Source organism: Danio rerio, chromosome 17, assembly GCF_049306965.1.
Source record: "Danio rerio strain Tuebingen ecotype United States chromosome 17, GRCz12tu, whole genome shotgun sequence".
NCBI classification, from domain to species: Eukaryota; Metazoa; Chordata; class Actinopteri; order Cypriniformes; family Danionidae; genus Danio; species Danio rerio.
In genome coordinates, this window is record NC_133192.1 from 48006283 (window position 1) to 48029427 (window position 23145).

At 36.9% G+C, this 23145-nt stretch overlaps 3 protein-coding genes across 9 annotated transcripts in view; 1 reads left to right on the forward strand and 2 right to left on the reverse strand.

Moving 5' to 3' along the window:
* Positions 1 to 2873: 2873 nt before the first annotated feature.
* On the reverse strand, positions 2874 to 4370 carry npc2.1 (NPC intracellular cholesterol transporter 2, tandem duplicate 1). 2 transcript variants are annotated; one of them, XM_021467104.3, is made up of 5 exons: positions 4198 to 4370; positions 4009 to 4104; positions 3798 to 3905; positions 3538 to 3710; positions 2874 to 3453 (listed from the first exon to the last, which is right to left on the reverse strand). In XM_021467104.3, exons 2-5 carry the CDS (start codon positions 4088 to 4090, stop codon positions 3367 to 3369), a joined length of 450 nt encoding a protein of 149 aa, XP_021322779.1. In that variant the 5' UTR covers positions 4091 to 4104; positions 4198 to 4370; the 3' UTR covers positions 2874 to 3366.
* A 722-nt stretch (positions 4371 to 5092) lies between these two features.
* isca2 (iron-sulfur cluster assembly 2) lies at positions 5093 to 8845 on the forward strand. The gene is made up of 4 exons (NM_001327901.1): positions 5093 to 5176; positions 5657 to 5771; positions 6285 to 6400; positions 8190 to 8845. The coding sequence occupies exons 1-4, from the start codon at positions 5115 to 5117 to the stop codon at positions 8362 to 8364; spliced, it is 468 nt and encodes a 155-aa protein (NP_001314830.1). The 5' UTR covers positions 5093 to 5114; the 3' UTR covers positions 8365 to 8845.
* A 3171-nt stretch (positions 8846 to 12016) lies between these two features.
* eml5 (EMAP like 5) overlaps positions 12017 to 23145 on the reverse strand; it is a 247950-nt gene continuing 236821 nt past the window's right edge. For 5 of the 6 annotated variants that reach the window (XR_012392979.1, XR_012392978.1, XM_068214625.1 and 2 more), the window contains 3 exons: positions 22077 to 22230; positions 16662 to 16762; positions 12017 to 13142 (listed from right to left, as the gene is read on the reverse strand). Coding sequence is in view for 4 of the 6 variants with exons in the window: in XM_068214625.1 (XP_068070726.1) it covers positions 13106 to 13142; positions 16662 to 16762; positions 22077 to 22230 (292 nt within the window). In the remaining 2 variants the exon portion in view is untranslated. Of the gene's footprint in view, positions 13143 to 16661; positions 16763 to 17125; positions 21001 to 22076; positions 22231 to 23145 lie in introns of those variants that run through there. The other variant, XM_068214626.2, reaches the window with a different exon arrangement.

Here is a 23145-nt window from a genome sequence, read left to right on the forward strand (position 1 = left end):
AAAATCGCTGGGATTTGGATGATAATTTAACATTATAATATATATATTGTTTACAAGAACTCAGGGTGTTTATAACACAATGTAATGGCTGAATACATTCCATACTACACACATCTGTCCCTAAACGTGTTTGTTTGGTAACTTAAGCTCTGCCATCTTGGTCCTAATTGAATTTACATTCAACATGCAATTTATTGTGGGTAATATTAGCCATTAGTGTACAGATGGGAATAGTAGACCATCTGGCAATTTAATTCAACAAAACATTCAAAAACAAGCATTTTGAAATCGTATCTCCTTGCAAACAAAAACAATTTGTAGTGTTATTTAGCTTCACAACTTCAGACATCCCAAGTTCCGTGGAGTGTCCCGCACACATGCATAGAGACTCTCTGATGCCCACAAATTAGATACAATCTCCCAGAAATTAATGTCTTTATGTACCCCCCTCCCAGAAATTACTTTGACCAAGTTGGATGTCTGTAACATGCTTAATAAAAATTACCAGAAAAGAGCCATTTTGACATTTCCCTACAGTTATTAGAAACTGTAGGGCTGATTGTGTATTCAGAATCAGTGTTTCTATTAATTCTTGGTTTGACACTTGCATTAGCTGAAGTTTCACAGCTAGAAAGTGTCTGAAAACTTCTAACACTGCCAGCAGTGTCAGTCTCGGTGCCAGTTTATCATTTGGAAAATCTGATTACAAGGACCATTAAGCGGTATGTGCTTGTGCGCAAAAGTGTGTGGGTGTTTCCCAGTGTTGGGTTGTGGCTGGAAGAGCATCCGCTGTGTAAAACATGTGCTGGATAAGTTGGCAGTTCATTCCGCTGTGGCAAACTGTGATTAATAAAGGGACTAAGCTGAAAAGAAAATGAATGAATAAGGTTACTGGATGGTTTGGTTTAGGATTGTGGTAGGTGTAGACATTCATAAAACAAAACAGGTACAGGTGTCTTAGTACAAGACATTATAAAAATAAAAACACTTGAAGCTGGCTCTGACCTTCTCCCGATTTTAGCCAAGGATTACAGGAATATTTTAGGTCTTTCCAAATTTGCCATAGATGATAAAATTGTGTCTAAAAAGCACAATGAGAGGCACTGCATATTGACACTTTGAAAATAGCATGCAACTATTGTAATTGTAATGTAATTTGATTTCAGTAAACAGGGCTTTAATACATTTATAAAACATCAATGCTTCTCTTTTGATGGACAATCTTTGTAATATCATAAAATATACAAATGATGCAGGTTCACCAAGAGTGCTCCCTAGTGGTGAATCACTGAACAGATTTCATAGTTTTGCGAGTTTGTATTTTATGAGTGCTGCAGTTTCCCCTACAGTCCCAAGACATTCGGTGTAGGTGAAATGAATAAACTAAATTAGGCGTAGTGAATTAGTGTGTGTATTTCCCAGTGCTGGATTGCGACTTGGATGGCATCCTCTGCATAAAACACATGCCAGGGTAATTGCTGGTTCATTCCACTTTGACAACCCCTGATAAATAAAGGACTAAGCTTCTCTTAATAGCGAGCCCACAATGGAACAAACAATATAATCTCTGAAACCTGATTTGATGACATCTGGCACTTTGGAGAAGTGTTCTCTTCATGAATGAATCCTGGTTTTCACTGTGCAAGGCAGATGGTAGACCGTGTGGATGGCGTCAAGTGTGGTTGAGTGGGTTGCTGATGTCAGTGATGTAAATACAGCGGCCCATGGTCACGGTGTGGTTATATTATAGGCATATGCAATGGGCAATGAAAGCAGCTGAATATTATTGATGGCTTTTTAAATGCAGAGATAGCGCAATGAGACAATGAAGCTCATTGTTGTGCCATTCGTCCACAAACACCACCTCATCTTGCAGCATGATAATGCACAACCCCATGTTGCAAGTTTCTGTACACCACTCCTGGAAGCTGAAAACATACCAGTTCTTGCATAGTGGACATGTAACTCACCAAGCATGTTTGAGATGCTCTGAATTGGTGCATCCAGCTGCATGTTCCAGTTACAGCCAATATTCAGCAACATTGAACAGTCATTAAAGAGAAGTGGACTACAGGTTACAATCTATGCAAGTCAACTCTTAAAAAAAAAAAAAAAAAAAAAAAGATGTGTTGCTCTTGATGAGGTTTTTGACCTGCATGTATCCCATGCATACATGTCCCTAGCAGTGAATCGTTTCAAGCTTTGCAAATCTTCATTTCTTCCGTCGCTAAATAAAACACATGACAGGTGACCTCTTAAAAAACAGAACTGCAACTAGCAGCTTGAATGTTTGACCTAAAAAGGAGAAGGTAGTTCACTTTAACCGTTTATATATAGCCTATTTATATGTGCTATTAATTGGTTCGCTTTCATTAAAACTAAAATGCATACAGAAAAACTAGATGGAGTGTTCATGGCCGTGAACAAATACTGACTCTTCATTAAATAGATCACGTAAAAATTTAATTTACTCACCATCAAGTGGTCCCAAACTTAGTTTCTTTCTATTGAAATTATTGTAACAAGTGACATTTCAGTGGACGTCCTGTAAATACTAAAAAGTTTTCAAAAACTAAGGTCGTTTCCTTTACCAAGACACCCAATGAAATGAAAGGGTGTAACAGTACACTCATGTAGTTGTATTTTGGGATTTATAGAGGTTTCCTAGACCAGAGGACTTATAACATTTCTTCCAAATTTAAAATAAGAAAAAAATAAAAACATTTAAAGAAATAAATAATAATAACAATTGATAAGTGTTGTGTTGTCTTGACTTGAATATTAAGCCTTAACATTTATTTAGAATTTGGAAGAAATGTCATCAGTAGTACATCAAACAGAAGAAAACAAACAAAAACAAAAAAAAACATTGCTTACAATAAAAAAGTATTTTATTTCAGACAGTAATGTACAAAGCTGCTTGTTACATTTGGCCACATTAGCCAGTATTTTAAGAAAATAATTTTCAGATTCTTTATTAAATAAGCAGATTTAAAAAGTTTAACTTAAAAGTTCGCAAGTAATCGCTCCAAGAAATGTGAATTAGAAACATTAGAAGTAGCCACACAGCAACTAGAGCCTAAATTGATCACCACAGCTTATCAACATCTCAATCTGGTCAATCATTAATGCAGTTTTAGCAACAAACTAGAATTTGGCAATGTTTGTACAGTGGGTCTGTGTGCATAGTTAAAGACAATACATTAAAATAAAATAACAAATCTGTCTTGGTTAGAAAAGGTAATAATATAATCATAAAATCTGAATCTACTATAAGAAATCTAAAAGCTTTTCAGGCAATCTTTCAGATGCTTCTGTTAATCGGATCCCTTTGTAAGCATTTTATCCTGACTTCAGCGTTGGCTTTCAGTTTACGATCTGGACAGGGAACTTGATGCAAAATAAATCTTTGCTGGAGTCGTCTCTTAGTTCCCATTCCACAACCACTTTTATCTAATAAACAAAAATAAATATTTAAGTGAAGATATACAACATTACAGACTTGCTTAGAACTAGAGAAGAAGCTTTAACACTTACTGCTGGATACTCAGTCTTGACAGGCAGCTCAGTGACATAGTTGTAAGGTTTCTGTGGAACAATAGGACACTGAATGCCAGATTTGCACCCATCGTCAATTGGAATAGGGAAGGGGACAGGGACACCAGCAAGCACACCATGAACCACAGCTTTACTGGTCTGACTTTCAACACCTAAGGAAATATAAGGGTTAATAGTTATTATTAACATCATAATTTCAGATTTATTCAAAAGTTTATTATATGTATAAAGCAACTCACCACTGCTGAAGGTTACATTAACGGTGTAGGATTGTCCCTTGTGAAGCTTGCAGGGCTGTTGCGAGCAGGGCTTGATGTCAACCTGAACTACTTTTCCGTCTACCGAGCCTGTAAGATGAAAGTGGAAATTATATACAAATATACAATTCAAGTAAAAAATAAATAAATTGAAATTGTTAAATATACAAACTTGATAAAAATAAAGACTTACCGCAGTCCACAAATTTTACCGGATCAGCACAAGTGTACGCGAGAAAAGAAAGTAAAACCACGCCGAGCACTCTGTAGTCCATGGTTCAAATGAATGCTGTTAGGAACCAACACACTAGAGTTAGTTTACTGACAAAAATCTAAACACAAGTAGGATAATTAATAATCACATGACAGCGAATATGCGTACACTTCCTCATAAACGTAAATGTCACTTTTCAAAATAGCACACAAAAACTTTCAGAGAAAAAGTACTTAGATCAAGTTAAAAGGTAAAAACATTAAATAATTTAATTAAATGTGTTTACTTACTAGGTTCTTCCTTCTGTCCCCTTTTCTTACACCCTGTTTCCTTGTCACGAGACCAGAATGACTGTGTCCTCCAATCAAATACTGTATGTATGGGCAGTCCTATGACGTAAAACGCCTTTTCGACGATCTCTCAACCAATGGTAGTGACTCGTTAAAATGGTCTGAAACTAGGACGTTCTTTTGTTGCCAGATATGTGAAAAACTTGGAAAACAAGTTTATCCAAGCAAACAATGTTTGCTTGGATATTCAATAACTCACTCAATTTCCTTCAGCTTACATCCTTTGAACCCTTTGTGTGTGTTTAACAGTTTTTAATCGTTAGACTAAACTAAACATAGTCTAAAATAGATTATCCATGGTATTTGTAGTAAAACTGGTTACACAAGTGGTAGACCTAACAGTCATTACTTTTTTATATTATGGCGAAACAATTGTCGATTTTAAAATAATGGTTTGCTAATAAAACATATTATTTAGACATATTAGTTCTAAGAAAGTTTTTATTGCACATTTAAGAAGATTTCAGTAAAAAAATGTTTCTGTGACAAATAATGGTACTTCATAGAAAGATCATTTGTGTTCTTATTTATCTAACTTAATTTTTTATGGTTCTGTGAAAGCTGTCTTTATTATAAAAATCAGATTTCTATTAACGTAAACATAGTTTACTGTTTTAAAACGTTTTGAAACCAAATAAAAATAACACCCTAAATACATAAAAATCCAACCTGGCAACCGATATTCTCGATAACGTCCACTAAGGCGCATGCGTAGTACTGTGTGAGTTACAGAAGATGTCATTCGCCCGGAGACTGCTTGTAAGCGCTCCTAAAACAGCGTCATTTCACCTTCTCAAGTATGCTCAATTTAGCGAAATTACGCTCATACATTTTGCATGTATTTTGTGATTTGGTTTGACTATGTTTTATGTCCGTACTTCAGCTAATAGCTAACAAAATAGCTTAGCTAGCATGCACAGGCAGTGAGATAACGACACCTTATTAGTATCCAATAACTGAAAGTAGCACATATCAGAACTAATTAATGAAAATCGCCACTTAAACTTATATACTGATTTAATTAAAATGAAATTTCTCGATTGCGTGTATTCAGTGGATTACAAACTAATCCGCGTTTTGCTAATGTTACACATATCATGTCAAGAATGTTAAATCTCTTTCTTAGTTGCTTTTTAACGTGAAATCATCATAATGTTTTTACAGAAGTAGGTTGACAAATTAGCCCCATAGGTTTGTTTTGATCAAGTGCATTGTGTGTGTGTGTGTGTGTGTGTCCACCATTCCCTGGCTGTCACGTGCGTTTTGTTGTTCTCCAGCCTGCTGTCAGTGAGATCATGTGCAGCTCCTCTCACCTCCACCTCCTCCAACACTGAACACCAGAATACATCCAGTACAGATGCAGAAGTTCACCTCAGCCAGTCCTGTGTCAAGGTGCGAGTTCATGTGTACTTCATCTTAGATACTCAGAAGTATAGTTGTGGCCAAATTGATGTTTACTCATCCTTATGGTTCCAAATATTTATAAATTTCGTTTGTCTGTTTCAACTCAAAAGAAGAGGTCTGGAAACCATTTAAATCCATAGTAAAAAAAAAATAAGGAAAATCATTTGATGCTGTTACCGACATTATTCAAAATATCTTCTTTTGCATGCAACAGAAGAAAGAAGTTTTGGGAGAACTTTCAATTTATGCGGTCACATTTACGCACACACCAGATAGGCACAATTAAATGTGCCTATCTAGCCATGAACATTTATTTATTCATTCATTCATTTTTCTTTGGCTTAGACCCTTATTTATCAGGGGGCACCACAGTGGAATAACCTGTCAACTATTTCAGCATATGTTTCATGTAGCAGATGCCCTTCCAGCCACAACTCAGTACTGGGAAATAGCCTTGGACAACAGCAAATATTAATAGTTGTACTTTTGTTGTTTCTGTAGAGGCTCGCTGAAATCATGGAGAAAGGACAATATCTGAGAATAGCAGTGGAGGGAGGAGGATGTTCAGGATTCCAGTATAAATTCTCTGTGGACAGTGTGAAAAATGAAGATGACAGGTAATTTACCTTGCACAAAAGGGGTTATAAAAAGTTTTTATTTTATTCATTTTTGCATGTGCTTTTTTCTTTGTCAAAATTAGATCTAGTGATAGGAGCTAGGCCTACATAAAAATGAAATATTTTTAAAAATCCAAACTTAATTTTACCAAACTTATAGATATTATTCATACAGTTTAGCAATCATAGTCAACTGAAAAAAGACCAATTTTGAAATTGTTCATGTTAAATCTAAATTAATGCTGTTTTTAGGGTTGTAAAGGCACACTATGTATAATTGTGTATCTTATTTGTATCAAAACAAACTGTTGTTTTATCTACTGCATGATAGGAATTGAATTTCAAACTTTAGTAGTTTTACAGCATTTTTACATGCTAATATTAATTCTTCAGTAGTTATCTTCAAACTATCTTTTAGTCTGGTAATAAAAGTTCACTAGACATTATATCATAATCACACGCCACCAGTGTTATTAGGCTAATGTCAAAAAAATCTGCTCATGACATCTAGTTGTGCTTTTTTAATACCGACAGGTGGTAGTAGTCTGTATTGTCATTCCACAAAGGGAAACCAGAACTAGTGCTGCACACATACAAATCATAAAGAAAGCAGCACTTGTGTACCTTTTTTTATTTATTCATTTCCTTTATTTAGCCAGGAGATCATGTTGAGACAGTACTGTCTGTTCTTCCAGTAACACCTGGTCAAGACGGCTGACAGCACATAAAGATCACAAAAAACAATACCACTAAATGACAAAATCGTAGTTCATAAAAAGGTCAGATCAAAAAGGTGGGGGTTATTAGATTGATGACACAGTAACAGCGTTAGTTGTAGCAAATTGATTTCACAGCACAATGTTTAACTTTAACGCCTTTACAGCACTTGCACACATTAAAAATAAAGGCCATGACTGAACATAGAGGACCATCTCCAAGTGGTGATCTCCAAAATTAAACCAAAACTTCTGTACAGTCTTGCGCTGTGAACATTGTGCCCACCAGTCTCATTATATGAGGCTACTATTAAATTAAACAAATGAATAATGACTATAACATTATATGATTGTTAGACTGTTGCACTTTTTTTGTGTTGTCAATATGCTCGTGTTTATATTGTTCCTTTTGGTGTGTATGCACCATGGTATACAATGTTTGTATGCTTATAACCAACTCTGAGGATAGTGGGGGGTCATGAGTCACTGGAATTGTTATTTTAGGGTCGCGGGCTAAAATGTTTGGCCCTGCACTAAACCTCTGCTCTATAGAACATGATGTTTGTGCCTTTGTTGCCAAATCTAAATACCAATGGCCATCAACAAAGAAAATGACACAATATCTAGAGATTTTTTTAAAGCATAACATATTTAATGAGTGAGTTCAACCAAAAATGAAAGTTCTATCATTTACTCATCCTTCACTTGTTTCAAACCTTTCTTCTGCTGATCACAAATTAACATATATTGAAAAATGTTCAGCCACTGACTTCCACAGTATTGTTTCTACACTGCTGTTTTTTTCAACATTCTTCAAAATATCTTGTTTTGTGTTTAACAGAAGAAAGATAATCATAAAGGTCTAGAACCGCCATTTCCTTAAATGTAAGGAAATGGTAAGGACCTGATCATTTTTGGGAGTGTAATGATCAAACAAGTTGTTGAGGTGCATATTTATGTAAAAAGTAACTGTGGAAATGAAAAACTGATCGTTTGTTGCTTGTAGCACTGGGATCTAGCATGCATACTAGGTGAAACAACTCTTGCTTTTATATCTCTTTCTTTTCCTCTAGAGTGTTTGAAAAGAACGGCGTAGGGATAGTGGTGGACCAGGACAGTCTGGAGTTTGTGAAAGGATCCACTGTTGACTTCAGTCAGGAGCTCATTCGCGCTTCATTTCAGGTGTTGAAGAATCCTCAGGCTGAACACGGCTGCTCCTGTGGCTCCTCTTTTTCTGTGAAACTCTGACTCTCTTCCTGTCTGCATATCAGTTCAGAACACACAGCTTACATGTCTGCTTATTTACAGGTAGAGTTCACCCAAAAAATGAATGTTCACACACTATTTACTCCCTCAAGTGGTTCAAAACCTTTATGAGCTTCTTTATTCTGTTCAACACAAAGATATTTTGAAGAAAGCTCTGACCATTGACTGCTATAGTAGGAAAAACAAATACTATGGAAGTCAGTCTTTACAGCTTTCCAGATTTCTCTAGAATATGTCCTTTTGTGTTTAACAGAATAATGAAGCTCTTGAAGGATAAATAATGTCAGAATTTTCAGTTTTGAGTGAACTGTCCCTTTAAGATCAGTCAGAGGCATAATAATATAATAATGTGATCAATGCTCAATTTGTTACTATGGTAAATGACATTCAGTGTTTTGTGTGTTGTACTGTATATAAGAAAGATTGTAAATATATATCTAAATAAAGTTATAAGATGATATGATATTCCCTGTTGTTGTTTTTTAGGCTTCTTGAGAGACAGCTCAGTTAGAATCTGGGATTGATCACAGAACTGAATTGATTACATTATAAATCTGTGGTCTCGAAGTTAATCTCTTATCTTGATTGTAAGGAGCTCATTATCATAGAATGTGATTGTTTTATGCTGACGAGGTCTTTTTTTTTTTTTAGTAATGATCGTTAAAGTGACGGTTCTGTGGAACTTAAATAATGCTAAAAGTATTTAAAATAAAATGCTTGCCAAATAGCCCTAACTGAAAAAAATACATTAATTTAACTATCTCATGCATTTTAATGATTTGAATTCCCAGGGTTTGTGTTTTTAGCTCCTGCAGTTTAGCATAGCTGTTTATGTTGTGAATATTTTAATGAAAAATATTTGACACATTTTCATACTTAAATGTAATACTTATTCAAATATCCAGTTGTTTAAAACGTGATATATACTATTCTAAAGGTAATTTTCAATTCATTTTATTTCAGTTCAAATGTTTTTTTAAAAATTAGGGGTTCAAAATCGGGTTACTTACATGAACCGTCACAACGGTTACTCAAACCGCCTTTGACAAATATGACACATTATCTCTCTATCTTCTATAGACATAACCTTGTATTAATATTATTATTATTATTATTATTGACTGCTATACGGAATATAAACTACAAAAGAGAAACAGGAAAATAATATATAAAAAAAAACAATTAAATAGATAAACACAATGCCAGGGTTAAGGACAATTAACCCTTGTGAATTGTGAAAATCGACAACCATTTCATTATGTTTGTGGCTATTTTCAAGTGGTGCTCGAGGGGGAGCTTAAGCTTGAGCTCCACCTTTTTTGCACTTCTTCTACGAGTGATGTCACTGGGGGTAGGGTTAGGGGTGGGGTTGGTGTACGCATTAAAACAGCTTACAGGAGGAGGAGTGACAGCTCATGCTCCCTCTCGCTGGAGCTCAGCTCTCCTCAAATGGCTCTGCAGCGAGCACCCTCTCGCTATTTTTGCCCCGTTGACTTTCATTATAACCACAATCTTTTTATTGCAAAGCCTTGACACCATATAATCATGCATTCTTGATTGTTGGTGCTTTTTCCTCTGTTGAAGAGGTGCAAGTTTTAGTTTTTACTCTTGATCATCAGTTGGCACTTTTAACCCTTTAGATAGACCTGTGCAAGACCTATCTAAGTTTCTGGCTTATATATATACATATACATACTGTATACTGTTTACTATGTTCTGAGAACTAAACTGCTTATTTTTATTTTTATCAAACATATTATGGTAATTGTGGAAAGGCCTCTCTTACACTCTTTCTCTCACCCATGCACACATTCTCCATATTCAAGCCAAAAACTATTGTTTTCTTTTTTTTTTCACTGTAACTTATGATCAACAGTAAAAATGACAAACTGAATATGGAAAACCACTAACAATCAAGAATGCATGATTATATGCTGTCATAGCTTTGCAATGAAAAAAATGGGCTTATAACATGACATATACTGTAAGTCAATCGGGAACACAAAAAACTAACATAACAAAAGGGTATTAAATGTGCCCAGTGTGTTGTTAATTGTTTTTCATTATTTCCAAAGAATTTTACCAAGATATGTTTCAAAATAAGATCTGTAACCAAAAACCATTCCACTTGCTAAAACACAGAAATAGTTTTGACCGAATTAAGACTTAAAATCATGAAAACAACCCCAACAGCACACAAAAATGTAAGAATAAAGATATTAATTACAAAATCAAGAACATATAATGATATAATTATCTATTATAAGAGAGTAATAAGAATGCGAGTGACACAGTGGTTAGCACGTTCGCCTTGCAGCAAGCAGGTCACTGGTCCGATGTTGGACTGGGTAAGTTGGTGTTTTTGTGTGGAGTTTGCATGTTCTAATCGTGTTTGCATGGGTTTCCTCCAGGTGCTCTGGTTTCCTGCATAAGTCCAAAGACGTGGTACAGGTGAATTGGGTATGCTAAAATTGACCGTAGTGTGTGAATGAATGTGTTTGAATGTTTCCCATTGATGGGTTGTGGCTAGAAGAGCATCCGCTGCATAAAACATATGCTGGATAAATTAGCCGTTCATTTCGCTGTGATTAATAAAGGGACTAAGCAGAAAAGAAAATGAATGAATGAGTAATGAGAATGCCATGATAATAATGTTTTCAGGACTTTGGAATTATTAGATGTAGGGAGTGTTCAGGTATGTTTTGAGGTCTTCATTCATTCATTCATTTTCTTTTCGGCTTAATCCCTTTATTAAGTAGGGGTTGCCGCAGCAGTACAAATTGCCAACTTATCCAGCATATGTTTTATGCAACAGATGCCCTTCCAGCTGCAAACCCAACACCCGGAAACACCCAGGACGGCAGTACACACACATTACAGCCAATTTAGCGTTTTCAATTTACCTGTACCGCATGTCTTTCGACTGGGAAAACTGGAGCACACCAAGGAAACCCACCCGAACAAAAGGAGAACATGCAAACTCCAGCCAGAAGTGTCAACTGAACCAACGACCTTCTTGTTGTGAGGCGATCGTGCTACCCACTGCACCACCATGATGCCTTGTTTTGAGGTCTTTTAAGGCATAATTTGCAGGTGGAAATAAATTGCTGCGCTTAAACTGCTATGTTAAATCAATCTATTAAAATGCAAGCACTTGTTAATTTAATGCATTATTTGTTTAGAGTTTTATTTAAAATATTTTTGTTCCATAAAGTTTGTAACCAAAAGCTTAAAACCCTGTCAACATTTACTCACTCTTCACTTCTTCCAAACGTATTTGATATTTCAGGTAATCCTCAATCAAAGTCTGACCATTTGCTTCCGTGTTTGGAGTGGTGTTTGGTTTCGGTTCTTCTCTGTTGACATCAGTTTGACACTACAATATTCTTAACCACGCCCCCTCTTACCGTTAGTTTGCTTTGAGGAAATGATGTGAAAAAAGGGCAAAACCCTGCCCCCTCAATATTCAGTTTCAGTTGGACGTACATCAACATTCTGAAATACATCACGTTTTTCAAATATTTTAACTGAAAGATCTAAACTTTGTGAGATCATCTTGACCACATCTACATGCCAATATATTCAATATATAGATTAGATATTTGTGTAAAACAGTCTTACATGAACGCACCACTTATGTGTACATCTTTTTTTTTATTATTAAAGTTGGCCTTTAAGAAACATTTCACAAAAATATACAAAAGAATGTCTTTACAAATGATATTTACAAGAAAATTAAAAGATGCATTAAGCACATCTCTTTCAATCAGAATGAACCAGAGACAAGGTTGCATTTTGTTTCAGTTCACGCTGAACTTGGACAATCCAGATTAGTAAAGTCCAACAAAAACAATAAAAAACATCAGAATAATCAAATAAATGATGTGATGTCATAAAGGCTTCAGCAGCAACATGAACAGTGATTTCAGATAAGACAGCGTTGAAACAAACTCTTCATTCGTTTTCTGAGGAATTGCATTAGTTTTTTTTTCTTCTTCTTTTAAACTTTGATCCCTGACATGAAACACAAAGCTCATACCTACTCACACGAACAGACGTCTCAAGTTCACTAATCAAGCTAGAGTTGCTACATATGAGGTTAGGAGTGTCTTCTACTGTTTAGGGAGATCACGTTCAAGATGGACATGAAAAGACCACTGGACTACCACAGTGAGCAGGTCAAGTATACAGTGCATAGAATGCTTTGGCATGCTGACATCCTAGAATATAACGCCAGTGTTACATTCAGGGAGAAGGCCACAGGAGATCCATGAAACCTTGAAAACAACCACCAGAAATGAAGACGACAGAAAACAGAATATAATATCAAAAACACCACACCTAAATGAAGAATAATAAATAAAAAACACGCAACGGGTAGTTTAAGGCTAATTGTTGTTAGCTTGCTACAAGTTCTTTTTCATTCGGAAGAAACTCTTTTAAACATCAATACAGACGGAATCCAAAATAAATGACTTGTAGCTCTATTTTTTTTTTCTTTCTTTAAAAAAGACAAATAAAAGTGAAGGGTAAACACATACACGTCTGATGGATCTTTTACAGTATGTTGGGTCGTGTGACACCCAACTATCATTCAGAATGGGTGACGACGGCTCATGCATCTGCTGTAAGACTGTGTAAAGATCTCTGTGAGTGTGTGTGCACTCATGCTGTCAGCTGGACTGGAGATGCTTTTGAGGCAGAGCGAGGACACAGCGGGATCTCAGTGAGGAGTGTGGACACACCGCCATACAAACAGACTGAAAAACACACACAAGTGTACCATTAGAATGGGAGCATTTCCAATAACAACAACCCAGTGATTCTTGATTCTGGGTAGTCATTGAAAGCATTCTGCCAAGTAACTGATCTGATCGCTGCCCACCAAATCTGATGGTTTCATGTCAGTTTCTTCATAGTGCAACATAACTGGAGAATGTCTGTCAGTCTGTTGGATGGTTGTTTATTAAAGGTTTAGGACACCCTAGAGAACTTTTTTTTATATTAACAGATATGTGTGTGTTGAGCATTAGTTAAGACAATGTTAGCACTTGTCAGCTTTAATTGTGGGGAAAACTGGATAATTTTGAGCTTTTGTCAGCTAATTTCAGCTTCCGGGTTTAAAATGATTTTTGGGGCGGGATCAAAATTGGCGACGTAGCGCAGTACTGCAAGTGCAATGATGAGGCGTCGGTTTCTCATTATTATTTATAGTGGAGTTTTCTTATCCTATGAGAAGAGCCGGCTGCTTAATTATTCATGAGAGCACGTGCTTTCCGAAGGCAAGACAGACCTGCCAGTTTCAAGCAAGCTGTGAGACACGGAGTCACGGACCAACGGCACGCAGTAGCCGTTCATGAAGGCTCGTATGTGTTTGTTTCTATGATCCACGGGGTTTGTTGTATGTTTTTTTTCCCCGCGATCTTGTCAGGGCGATCATACATCAAAGCTCTGTGTGTGCTGCAAGCATTTTTGTCGGGAGAGCAGCACGAGAATTAGAGAATGGCGGACGCTGTCTTTTATCGTTCACATTTAGACACATCGCCGTGCTGCTGTGTTTGCCTAAATCCTCCAGATTACCAGCAGGGCTAATGGTTAAAATAGGCAGGTCAGGAGACCTGCTGCACTGAGTCTGCATTCAGATCTATAATAGACCCGGGGATCGAGGGAGAATCCTCATTTATAGTGTTTACATGAACACACTTATCTTTATAATGATAAAAATTATGGTTATATGTATATGAAATTACAAATAATAAATGTAGCAGGGCATTAAATTACTGTTAATTTCTTTGCATTTTAACTTTGTGAACTATAAACTCATGCGTCTCATTTGTGTCTCATTTTGTGAGCTAACTGTCAACAACAGTTCACTCACGTTCTCCCCTGCTGGCCACGCCCACTCCTGCCCTATGCTCGCGGAGCTCCACGCCCATTAATCATGCATCTTTTGTAAAAATTCTGAAATAGACTTTAACCGAAAGTGGGGGGTCTCATGGCCCTTTAAGTCTGTCTTTTTTTGTTGGTCAGTTGATGTCTATTTCTCTGTCTGTCAGTTTGTCTGTCAGTTGTTTTGTCTGTCTGCTGGTCAGTCTATCCATCTATCTTTCAGTCAAGCTGTCAGTTTTGTCGTCTTTCTTAGTCTTTCAGTCTGTCTGCTGGTTATCTATCCATCTATCTGTCAGTCAGACTGTCAGTTGTTTCGTTGTTCTGTCAGTATTTCAGTCTGTCTGCTGGTCAGTCTATCCATCTATCTTTCAGTCGTTAGTCCGACAGTTGCTTCATCTGTCTTTCAGTCTTCTAATCTGTCTGCTGGTCAGTATATCCATCTGTCTGTCAGTCAGTCTTTTAGTTGTTTCATCTGTCAGTCATTTAGTCTGTTTGCTGGTCAGTCTATCTATATGTCAGTCGGTCAGTCAGTCTGTCAGTTGTTTCATCTGTCAGTCATTTAGTCTGTCTGTTGGTCAGTCTTTCCATCTATCAGTCAGTCTGGGAACTGTTTCATTTGTCTTTAAATCCTTCAATCTGTCTGCTGGACGGTCTATCTATCTATCTGTCAGTCAGTCTGTCAGTTGCTTCTTCTGTCTGTCTGTCTTTCAGTCTGTCAACTGGTCATTCTATCAGTTTATCAGTCAGTCTGGGAGATGTTTCGTCTGTCTTTAAGTCTTTCAATCTTTCTGCTGGCCAGTCTATCCGTCTATCTGGCTGTCAGTCTGTCGGTTGCTTCGTCTGTCTGTCAGTCTTTCAGTCTGTCTGCTGGTCAGTCTATCAGTCTACCTATCTGTCAGACAAGCAGTCCATTGTTTCATTTGTCTGTCTGTATTTCAGTCTGTAAGCGGGTCAGTCTGTCCATCTATCCGTCAGTCAGCCTGTGAGTTGCTTCATCTGTCTGTCTGTCTTTCAGTCTGTCTGTTGCACAGTCCACCCATCTATTTTTTCTAGCTGTCAGTCAGTCTGTTAGTTTTTTGTCTGTCTGTCAGTCTTTCAGTCTGTCAGCTTGTCAGTCTATCCATATATCTGTCAGTCAGTCTGTCAATTGCTTCATTTATCTTTCAGTCTTTTATTCTGTGCGCTGATCAGTTTATTCATCTATCTGTCAGTCAGTCAGGCTGTCAGTTGTTTCTTCTGTCTCTGTCTTTCAGTCTGTCTGCTTGTCAGTCTATCCGTCTATCAGTCAGTCAGTCTGTCAGTTTTTTTGTCTGTCTGCTGGACAGTCTATCCATCTATCTGTCCGTCAGGCTGTCATTCTTTATCTGTCTGTCAGTCTTTCACGCTGTTTGCTGGTCAGTCTATCTGTCAATCTATCTTTCAGTTTATGTGTCAGTCGTTTTGTTTGTCAGTCATTCTCTCTGCTGTTCTGTCTGTCAATTGTTCTATCTGTTTTGTTAGTTTGTGGTTCTGTCTGTTGGTTGGTTATACAACCAGTCAGTCTATCCTTCTATTTGTCTGTGTTGTTTTGTCTGTCATTCTGTTCTGTCTGTTGCTTTTTCTGTTTTGTTAGTTGGTTGCTCTGTCTGTTTTTCTGTCGAAATTTCTGTTGGTCAGTCTATCCATCCTTGGTCTATATATCTATTTGGTTAGTTTGTTGCTTTCTTACTGTCAGTAGGTAATTAATATATTTGTTGTCAGTATCTCTGACACTTGTCTGTCAGTCAGTCTGTTTGTCTTTCTGCCAGTCTGTTAATCAATTGGTCTGTCGGTTGTCTGTCTGTCTGTCTATCCGTCAGTCAGTCTGTTAGTTGTTTTGTCTGACTTTCAGTCAGAAATCTGAAAAGTGTCTGTCAATTGGTCTATCTATTTTGTTATTTTGTTGCTCTGTCTGTCTGTCGGTCATTCATTAAATCTGTCTGTCAGTCTTTCTATTCTTTTAATTGATGGTCAGTCTGTCTATGATTGTATGGTCTGTCTGTTGTTTTTGTCTGTCTTTGAAAGTTTATCTATTTAACAACCTGTTGGTCGGTCAGTCATCCGATGTGTGGGTTAGCTGATCAGTCTATCTTTCTTGTTAGTTTGTTGCTCTCTTCATCAGTCCATGATTGATTGATTTTGATATCTCTGTGTTTTTATTTTGTCTGTCTGTCAGGCAGTTAGTCAGTCCTTCTATCCATGTTGGCCTGTCTGTCTGTCTGTCTATTTATTTTGTTTATTGGCTTTGAAACTGAAACACCGAAGTGAAACCTTCTGTGACCTTTTGTTTAAATGAGACTGATTTAAAAAAGGAAGAATGAAAGAAAGTACAGCAAGACAGAGGCTAAAAGAAGCCTCAACAGAACAAGCACCTTCTATCATCGCCTCCAGCACTGACCACGAAGCGATCCCCATTGGTGAAGCGGACGTTGGTCAGGTGTGCAGAGTGGCCCAGAAAACGCTTGTGTTTGGCCTGAAGAAACAGATTGTAGTGAGAAATTGCTATTTCATCCTTGGAAGAGCACAAATATGTAAATCCAGGTCAGAAAAGTGGAAAAACAACATTTTGCAAAATTTCCTATTTAAAAAGTGTAGATAAATAATAGAAAGTAACATGCAAATATAAAATAACAATAAATACCTGTTTTAATAAAATGATTCATAATTAACAAAGGAGAGAAACCTGACAAGTGTCTTAAAATAAATAAAAAAATCAGTCTATTAGCGTTTTAACTGCAGTATGATTGGAATAACTGATAACAGGTCATTGAATTCTTGAGATTAATACAGTACTGTATTTTCTTTTCTTTTTTTTTTCGTATTATGTTTTGAACTTACATGTAACAGTTTGAAGAGTACATGTAAATGTGCAAACTGGGCTGAAGGTAAACAAAGCTAGCATGGCATTTAACTGAGAATAATTGAACAACAATGTAGCCATAGACCACGGTTGTGTTCTGAAAAACTGAACTAAGAACTGAGAAATGAGCCTATGCTATTGTTACAGTTTTTCTCAGTCGCTTTGGTGCATTTCTCACTACACTATTTACATTTGCACAACAGGTAATGCATTTCTCAAAACAATTAGTCAGTTGTGCACATCCTAGTAGCAGTTTCTCATTCTTTTCAACAAATTGCAAATGCTTTTAGACATGCATCAATTGCTTTCATACAACTCTCTGCTGTTTATAACATTATCATTTGCTCATGTCATGTCAGTCAAAATTACCTAAACTTGTGAATGCTGAATAGTCATTCCATATAAAACAAATAGTCTTCATTTCATTACTTGAGTCATTACATACAAAAATGTTGAACTAGTTGTCAAAATCTGTCAAACAAATTTTATAAAACAAATTTAAGTCTTTATTTTCCTGAAAATGTCTTTAAAATTAAACAATTTGATGAATGATTTACAAACCTGTGTTTGTAGGCTCAGTTCCAATATGTACTGCAATATTGTTTACACTTGTGCACAGCTCTACCTACAGGGAGTTTATGTTTGTTGTAAATAAGGGTGTTTTTATTCTTTTGCACAATGCTGGGAATAAATGAGTATTGCAAAGAGCAAATGCAGTAAAAATGTGAAACATACATATTTAGTGTCTTGTACTCAGATAACTCACTAAATGCAGTGATGTCTAACTTAACTGTAGTTTTCAAATGGCTTTGCAAATAGTATACAGCGTTGTCTTGAGCATTTTCAGGAAGTGTCACCAAAATCTGACTTTTTCGCATTGAAAAAATGTAGAAAGTGAACTGTCATAATGAAAACATGACAAAGCTATTTGACTATCTTGTTCAAAAACAATGGTGTCAGGACTGACACTTGATACATGATACTGACACTTTGATTGACATGAATACTTGCTTTTTGAGGAATGAACTATCCATTTTGAGCATGTGACGCACTTTTGCAGGTTATCAGCTAGGTTTTGCAGTTTGTACTAATGGATTTCAGAAATGCATTAACTGTTGTGCAGAAATGCACTAGTGTTGTGAGAAACGCACCAAAGCGACTGAGAAAAACTGTAAAAACAATTGTAAAAAGATGAACTTTGGCTGTTGAAAGAATTTTTAGACCTGTGTTTGCAAGACACATCCAGATTTTTATATTGTCTTGTGATTTACTGTCACATGCTTGAAAAGACTTTCACACAAATAAACATGCAGAGACAGCAGAAACGAGTCTGTGCTTTCTGTTTATTTGCAGGAACAGCACTACTCACACACTTGTGGCCACACTTTATCAGATTTATTACTAAAATAAAAAAAAGAACATTTAAGAATGTATTTATTGTACATATCGCTGTCAATCTTAAATTGTCCTGGATTTTTTGGGGGGAGTATACTGTTGTATTTTGCACTGTCGTTGTATTTGCACTGTCTGTATGTCGCACCGTCTGTATTTTGTACTGTCTGGAGCCAGCACCTAAGCTTTTCACTCATCATAGCAAGTCATAAAAGTGATTTGATTTTGATTTGATTTCATTTGCTTTTTGTGAACTGATTCAATTGAAGTGCAAATGTTCACTGAACATGCTTAATGAAGAAAGACTTGCTGAGTTTTTATTTATTTAATAAGCCTCAGACACCACTGTTTTCTGAGTGTATCTCAGACTATTACGTTGCACACAGGGTCCTTAACAGCCCCACGCTGCATTTGATGTCTCCTCCAGAAATTTTCCCTATGTTTTTGTTTATCTAAACTTATATTAAAGTAGTTTATTCTTGTGGCTATATATGTTGCTGTTTGCAAAACCAGTTCTGGAGAAGTTTTGAACTTGTTTAAAGAGCCCATATTATGGGCTTTTGAAAATTCCCCTCCATGTAGTGTGTAACACAGCTCTAAGTGAAGTGAAGTATCCAGCTAAGACTTAAATCTGTTAGTGTACAGTGTTTAAAACTGTTGATTCATCTATAAAAGAGTCGACTCATAGTGCTTCAAACGAGTCGCCTTGATACCGATTCATTAGGTGTTTCGCCATGACGTACGAACGAAACCAAGTTATTCACGTGCACGCGCAAACCCGGGAGATTTCAAACCTGAGGCCCCGCCCTCTGACGCAGAAACCCAGACACACACACACACCCACAAACACACGCACACACACACACAAACATGAAACCTCAGCATTATAGCCAAGCAGTTGGAAACTACTGGAAACTTCTGGAAACTACATGCTACAAAGAATACTTCATCAGCGTTTGTTAAAGGAAGGATCAGTAAAGAGTAACTTACTGATGGACGTCAGGATGGATTTTTCTTCCTCCATTTCTCAAGTGTAAGTACGTGCGATTAAAGTTGCCTCGTTGACTTTAGCTTGCAAATGTATTTAGTTGTGATTTGTTACTTGTAACCGCGTGTACTGTATCAGGTTAACTGGCTATATTCTCTTATCGCGTGCAAAGTCACGTTAAAAACGCGACGCGTGCTGCTTTGTTAACGGAGCTCCGTGGAAGAGGAGTATTGTGTGTGTCTGTGTGTGCGTGTGTGCGAGCTGTTGTCCGGAGGTGTGTGTGTTTGTGTGTGTTTGTGTGTGTGTGTGCGTGTGTGCGCGCGCGCGCGTTGTCGTCCGGAGCAGGGTTAAGTGCGTGCGTGTATGTGTGTGCAATATGTGTGTGTGTTTGTCTGTGAAAAGAGCAGAGTGAGAAGCTAGGAGATCTCCTCAACTGTTTTTGGAGTTTTTGCTCAATAAAATAGTTAGTCGTCTGAATTTTCAAGTCCATCGTCTGTATTTACATTGACCCACTGGCAGCTAAAATCCACGCCTACACTATCGAGCGTGTATGCACTGTGATTACTTTTATATTGCTGATTAGCTGTTTGGCATTTCACTCTCTGACTGAAGGCAGTCGACCAATCGCAACAGACTGTCATTGGTCCATTCAGCGCAGATTAGCTTCGCGCTAAGGAGGGGTTTGGGAACAAATGAATCACTGGACGATTCATACGGGAGTCGCTGAGATAATTAGGTAAAAATAAATGCAGATTATAAGACCACGAAAGTGTTTTTTTGACCTTGCATGCATATTAAACTGTTGTTGGAGACCCTTACGACCAAGATATGACCCTATTTCATGTATAATATGGGCTCTTTAAGCTGCATACCTACTATGTAGATATCAGAAAACAATTTGACAAATTGAATCAATGCACACTATGGTACATTTAATCATTTTCAATTCATTTGTGTTATAATACTAGTCAGAATTATTAACATATTTACATGTTTAACTACTTCTAGATGTGCCAGCAGGAAATATGTCAACTGATCTGGTCATGTCACAATAGCCCCTTTCACACAGTGATACCGGTAAATATATGGAAAATTTCCGGAACGACTTTACCGGTAAACTAAAAAAAGTGCTGTTCACACAGACGAGGACGTTGCGAAATTTTTCTGGAAAAGAGCATGAGAAGTGTTTAAGAGAAAAGGTCAGGAGAGGTTTTTTCTTCAATATCAAAAATCGTAACAATTTATTAGATACAAATGAATAATTCGATGACAGAGCTCTGGGTTACATTACCCCAGTGCAATACAAGAATTACATTCAAGAGGTTCGCAACTAACATACATTTCCTGACTTCAGCATATATACACCCCCGATCTTAACAGGTGGAGTTTTGGTGTAACGTCACTTGTCAGTCATTGTTCAGTCCTCCATTGGCCGCCCCTTCGACATACTTCCTCTTTTCCTACGAATTCTCTGCCCAACAACAAAGTATACATCTTTCTGTGTTCTGCAAAAATGCTAATTAGTATGCACAGCACTCACCCACAACATTAGAAGTTCAGTTAATATATGACCCTTACATGACCAATACAAATAATTGTTTGATTAAAAGAAAAAGAGACAAAAATAATAAAAAATGCTTCCTATTATCCAATAATTCATCCATTCCAAAATGCCGGTAAATTCTGACATCATTAACCAGAAATGACCTCTAAATGGCTGCGCTTGTGTTTGTAAACATTTGACTACATCACAAACTCATTGGATGGATCAGTATTGTCAACAACTTCGAAGAAAACATATAGAAAAATACTTTCGCATGTCGAGATGTACATGATATGTGTGTTTGCCCATGGGCTGTTTCATGGGCACACGCAAAGCTTGAAGGTAAACAAACAACGGCTTATCATAAGCATCTTATCGATAATTAATTACACGGTTGCATTAGGATGAACAAATAAATGTCATCTGACTAATTTCTAGCAGCTAAATGTGTCTGGAAAAATATTCTAAGGCTTTTATTCTCATAAACCGTGCGGACGTGAATGCGTCTGACTGTTCTGATTGGCTAAAGCAGACGTCTCATGTCAGCACGTTCTAGACGTGCACGTGCTCTTTCCAGCAATCTTCCTTCTGCATTCACATTGCGCAGCATTCCAGCAAATTACCGGTAATGTTACATCTTCTCTTTCCGGAAAATAGCCAGAACAAATTTAATTTGTAAATTTAATTTAATTTGTATTTTCAAAAAGGACCTGTTCACACATACAATCTTTCTGGAAAATTGCCGGTAATTTTCCAGAAAGGTCTGTAGGTGTAAAAGGGGCTAATGATGCATTTGAACCAAAACAATCTCTTTTTCTTTTTTTGCATTTAAAATGTGCAATTCTTGCCCAGAGGCAACAATAACACTTTTAGAGCTTCCAGATGTAAGAAAAAAATTACAGTCAAAGTGACTGTTAAGATCAAACCGGTTAAACTGCTATGCATGTGGGAAAAAGTCGACTCTAAACCTCACATAATTCCAGGAAGAAATACAATCTACTCACAAATTTCTCTGGACATGGAAAGTCGAACAGCTTCACCATTCCAAAGTCATCACCGGTGACGATGTTGATGCCAGAGTGAGACACACAGGCGCAGGTCACGTCAGCTTTATCTGTGTTCCTGGACCAGATCCCCACCACTTCATCCCCTAGGACACTACAGAAAGAGACACACAAACACTTCACAACACTCCAAACACAAACAGCGATCAAATAAAGCTCTATTGATTTAATTTTTAATTTTTTTTTTAGTGCCAGCAGTGCAGAAACCATTAATTGTTACGCAGAAAGGTCTATAATAAAGGTGCCCCAAACAATAAAAACAAGAAATGTAGCTGCAGTCATAAAAAATAAATATGCTGAGAAGTGGTATGGAAGAAAAGTGTTGCAATTACAGACTTGTCCATTTGGAAAAAAATAGATTCTTCAAAAGACCTGGGTCAGCTGAAAGCTGTTGGTTATTTCATATGCAGTTTTTTAAGGCACAGTAGGTAGTTTAGACCAATGGAGGGGGAATATTCACAACAAACAAATGTGTAGTTTGTGGAATCAAGGAAGTTGTGGTCTACATCAGTGGTTCCCAACCTTTTTATCACCATAGACAGGTCAACGCTTGACAATTTTACCGTGAACCGTTTTCTTAGAGGATGAGAAGCTGACAAAACATTACTGTCACTCTAATAGAAGTTTTATTTATTGAAAAAATTACAAAGCACTGCAGTCTTTGGGGGGTCTTTGTTTGTCTGAAATAATTAGTCAACCAAAATGTGTGTACTGTCAGTTCTTGTCACGTGACTCAACAAATAAAACCCAAATAATTAATGATTTCTTGTGGGCTCGGCACTAACTGATCCATGGACCAGTACCAGTCCGTGGACCAGTGGTCTAGTACATCCTACAGGACTCATGTTCATTGATGAGCTTAAGTATTAAACACATCATAGTATGAAGCAAAGTAAGCCTGAAAACTGTCAAAATGAAACGAAAATGCTGGAGCAATTGATGATGAGTAACAATCGCAATGCACAACGAAAGCAGCACAGCTTTTATTATGCCACATCCATCAATTCCA